The sequence below is a fragment of the Monoraphidium neglectum genome, assembly GCF_000611645.1.
Source record: "Monoraphidium neglectum strain SAG 48.87 unplaced genomic scaffold scaffold01716, whole genome shotgun sequence".
Taxonomy (NCBI): domain Eukaryota; kingdom Viridiplantae; phylum Chlorophyta; class Chlorophyceae; order Sphaeropleales; family Selenastraceae; genus Monoraphidium; species Monoraphidium neglectum.
In genome coordinates this window covers 8,505-12,735 of record NW_014011912.1, presented here as the reverse complement: position 1 = coordinate 12,735, position 4,231 = coordinate 8,505, and the positions used below count along the sequence as shown (strand labels likewise).

General features: G+C 66.9%; 1 protein-coding gene across 1 annotated transcript; it reads left to right on the top strand.

Annotated features, from left to right (window-relative positions):
• Window positions 1–73: 73 nt before the first annotated feature.
• MNEG_8807 (hypothetical protein) lies at window positions 74–2,698 on the top strand (the record flags this gene model as incomplete). Its single annotated transcript, XM_014042723.1, has 4 exons — window positions 74–763; window positions 1,070–1,222; window positions 1,875–1,974; window positions 2,403–2,698. The coding sequence occupies 4 exons, from the start codon at window positions 74–76 to the stop codon at window positions 2,696–2,698; spliced, it is 1,239 nt and encodes a 412-aa protein (XP_013898177.1).
• Window positions 2,699–4,231: the final 1,533 nt, after the last annotated feature.

The window sequence follows — 4,231 nt, the reverse complement described above, 5'->3', positions numbered from 1 at the left end:
GGCGGAGGCGCTGCGCGACGCGCGGCAGAAGGTGGCACGGGATTCAGAGCTTCCCATCCAATTCGTCGCCGAAATGGAGCGCCAGCACGGGTGGGAGGGGCTGAGGGGCGACCTGGAGGCCGAGTGGGAGCGCCGCCGCGACGCGGCGGCCGAGGCGGCCGCGCGGGGCGCCGCGGCGGCGGGCGGCGCGGAGGACCCGAGCGGGATGCTGCGCGAGCTTGATGGGCCCTGGGCAAAAGCCGCAAAGGCGGCGTCGGACGCGCTGTCTTCTGCGGCGCGCGCCGCGGCCGCGGTCCCGCCGACGGCGCTCAACCCGATGACGCGCGCGCGCGAGCGGCTCGCCGCGCGAGCAGAGAGCGAGCGCGAGGCGCTCGGCGCGGCGGCGGCGCGGAGGGCGGGGCTGGAGGCGGCGGCGCGGGTCCTGAAAGAGGTGGACTCCGCTTTCGGGCGGTCAGGGATCCCCTCATTCGTTCTGGAGGGCCTTTTGGGGGAGCTTCAGGCCAAAACCAGCGACCACCTGCAGCAGCTGGCCACAGGCATGGCCCTGGAACTACGCGCCACCCGCCAGCTGGGCAGCAGCAGCGGCGTCGGCGCCGCGGCGGTCGCGTCGGCGGCGGGCGGGAAGCGGGCCGCGGGGCGCCGGCGGGCGGCCGCGGGCGCGGGCTTGTCGGCGGACGAGGGTGTGGCGGAGGAGGGGGTTTTGGAGTCGTCTTCCCTGTATCCAGAGGAGCGCACTAAAGAGGAGATCATCAAAGTGGTCAAGGTCGGTCAAAGGGCGAGACGCGCTTGCGCGCCCCTGAAGTGTGATCTTGGGCGACCAGGCGTGATGTCATCAAAGCAGAGCGATCCGATCTGACGTGATCTGAGCCGACTCCTTGCAGCGTACCACAGCTGAGGCGTCTGGACCAATGCACAAGCCCACCCCATTATGATACCATCGTGGAAGCCTTGCTGTGGCGCAGAAAGCGCTCGTGCCATCTGCACCCCAGCACCTGTCACGCGGCGCGGCGCCGCCCGCCCACATGCGCGCGCGTCCGCCCCGCCACGCCGCGCCCCGCCGCCGCCGCAGGTCCGCGCGGCCAACGGGGAGCTGCGGGAGCGCGCGGTGGAGCAGCTCAGCGGCGGCGAGCGCAAGCGCGCGGCGCTGGCGCTGGCGCTGGCGTTCACGCAGGTGGCGGCGGCTCGGGGGCGGCTGAGCAGTAACCTGCTCATTTTGGACGAGGTGGGTGGGTCTGGCCCGGTGGCGCAAGGGGCTTGCAATGGGGGGTCGGAGGCGCTCCATCGCGCAATCCCCGAGGTGGTTGGGGGCGAGGGGTTCGTCCCTTATTATGGTCTGTAAGGGTGGGGGTGGGTGATCGCAAAGCAGTGGTGAGGTGTGGGGTTTCCTGACATAGGGCTGCTGGGTGTCACTAGTGACGAGTGATTGATGTCTGCTCAGCAAACATCCCATATTTTTGGTCGAGGGGCTGCCGCCCACCACGGCGCCGGGACCTTGATCGTGGCGGCTTGCGCTGCCTGGCGTCTCGGGGTGGTGCAGCGGGGCGCTCCAAGCTCTGGGAGCACCCCACCTGCGTGAGGGCTCGGCTGTGCGCCGGTGGTACGCCGTCGCAAGCGATGTGTGTCCTGACCGTGCGGGCGCACATCGCGTTGACCCTGCACCTGCTTTTGCTGAACCCACAAGATGCTCACAAGCAACCCACCAAACTACCATGCCAATCCGCAAGCCACCCATTCAACCCGCCTGTCAATAAGGCAATCATTATTAAATTAATCAAACTCATCTACTAACCATACCATACCATCACAACCATCAATCATGCATAACCATCAATCATGCACAACCATCCCACCCAACAATTAATTAACCATTCCAGGTGCTGGAGAAGCTTGATGGGGAGGGCTGCGCGCGCGTGGCCGCGCTGCTGGCCGGCCTGCCGCACACCTCCAAGATCGTGGTCGGCCAGGCCCACTCATGTGGGTGTCCAGGGGCCGCCGCCAGGGTTTGGGAGGGGCAAAAACCTGCGCAGAAATGACATTCGTGCGGCCGGCCGCCACCCCGAGGCGTGTGGCCCTCAGTACCCAAACTGGGGGCTGTGTCGTTGGGGGGGGGGGAGGGGGGGTCGGTGATGTCCTTGCGGGTTGCCTGGGGCTGCCTTGTAACCGCGGTCGTTGGGGCCCGCGGGGCTGCGGGAGCAATTCCACGCCGGAGCTCTTCTGTCAAACGGTTTCATGGTCCGGCCTAGTGCGGCGCGTGCCGGTGCCGAGCGCACTCCCCCCACCTACACAGGTCACCACACGGCCTGCTGGCGTGCACCCAGCCTGGCCACCAAAACGCGCCTGCCACTGTGTACGCTTGACCAGTCCACAACGCCGTCCGCACTCGCATCGCTTCGCCCGCGCAGTCGTGACTGACACATTTGCGGCGATCGACGTCGTCGTCAAGCGGGGTGGCGCCGCGTCCATACAGCTGGCCGCCGGCGCAACCGCGCCCGCGCCGCCCCTCCGGGCGTCGGAGGCGGCCGCCGCCAAGGCCGCGCCGGCGGCGGCGGCGCGGGAAGGGGATGCGCAGGAGGGCGGAGGCGCGGCGATGCCGGCGCCGCCGGCTGCGGGCAAGAAGGTGGCGCGGCGCACGCGGCGCAGCACTCGTAATTTAGACAGCAGCGGTTCGGAAGATGGAGGGGTGGCTGTGGGAGCGTAGTGCAGACATACAGCTTGCAGCTTGAGTGGGGACATCGATGGCACGTACAGTCCACGAGCACAGTCCGCATGTACAGTCCGCATGTACAGTCCACATATACAGCGCAGATATGCAATCCACTTGTGCAGTCCACCACATTGCTGCGATGTTTTTTGAATCCAGCCCTCAACCAATGCATGCTGTCTGAGTCAGCTCATGCAACGGTGCCAGTGCTTTGTGTTCTCAGAATGGTACCTGCCAGTGATTTGCTGTTGACTTTGCTTAGTTCCAATCCCGGTGCTCTCCCGTGCTCGACGTTTTGAGGTTCTGCGCGCGCGCGCGCCGGCGGCTTAGCCGTCCCAAGGGTGAACCGCTCGCAGACGACCTCCAGAAATAGGCCTACGTTTCTGCTGTCTAAAACTCCGTGTAGGGAGGCCCGAAGAGCCCCTGCTGGCCCGGGAGGCCGCCGCGGCCGCGCCGCGCGCGCGCGCCGGAAGCCGCGGGAGACGCTCTCCCCGGGTGCGATGGGATCGCTACGTATTTTCAAAATTTCTGGGACCGCGGAGATCTCCTTCCGCGCTCCGTCAGCGGCAACACACTCCCCGCGGGGCGACAGCATTTTTTTATCGCGAATCATCGCAGACACCTTTCTACGGGCCCCTACGTGTTCAGACGTCGTTATCTGTATATATTATCTATTTCACGAAGCCTGTCGACGGCTCTCACCCGTCGAACGCAGACCGCGCATGTTGGTCGAGGGGGCTGCGTGGGACTCATTCAGCGCGCGCGATACAGGCTTCGCGGTCTTCATAAATAGGCAACTCTCAGTGCTCTCTACCTCGGGCCGCTGAGACGCCAGCGCAGGGGGGTGGTGTGCTCGCGCAGCCGCCGCGCTGCGCGCCGCCGCTGCAGCGCTCCGGGCAATTTGCTCGCTGGGGCTTGCCGCGCAGAGTCGCATCCCCCACCCCCCACCCCTCTTCTCTAGGAGGACTTTCCTTGTTGGTGGGCAGGCCGCTCCTTTGCAGACTCGCCTCCCCACCCCCCACCCTCTCTACTACGCGGGACCTAGTGATCTCCAAGCCCGGCCGACAGCGTCCGCTCCCTGCGCCCCCCTCTCCTCCAGCCCCCTCCCACTCCGCACCCCTGGACTGCGCTCCCCTCAAAACCGTTGCCCGCGCCTAGCGGGCAGACGCCCGGCCCCCAGCGACCCGGCCCGCGACCTAGCGGGCAGATCACACCCCTGCGCCACACGGCACCGCACCGGGATTGGAGCTCACACTGTGGGCCCGCCCCGCGCCCTCCGGGCGCGAGGGCTACGTGAGAGCTTCTGGTTACGGTTCTAGTAGTTACGGCGCAGTGCCCGCTTAGGGCTCAGCGACCCAGGGCATAGCCGAATCCGCCCCCCAAGGCCTGTAATTCGGCACAGAAATTCGGCGCGGAAAGAGGATGCATATGCACGCCCCTAAAAATACGGACGGAAGCCGGGCGGCCCGCGGCGGCCCGGATCGCGCCATGATCGCGCCGGGATCTCGCCGCCGCGGCGTGCGTGCGGGA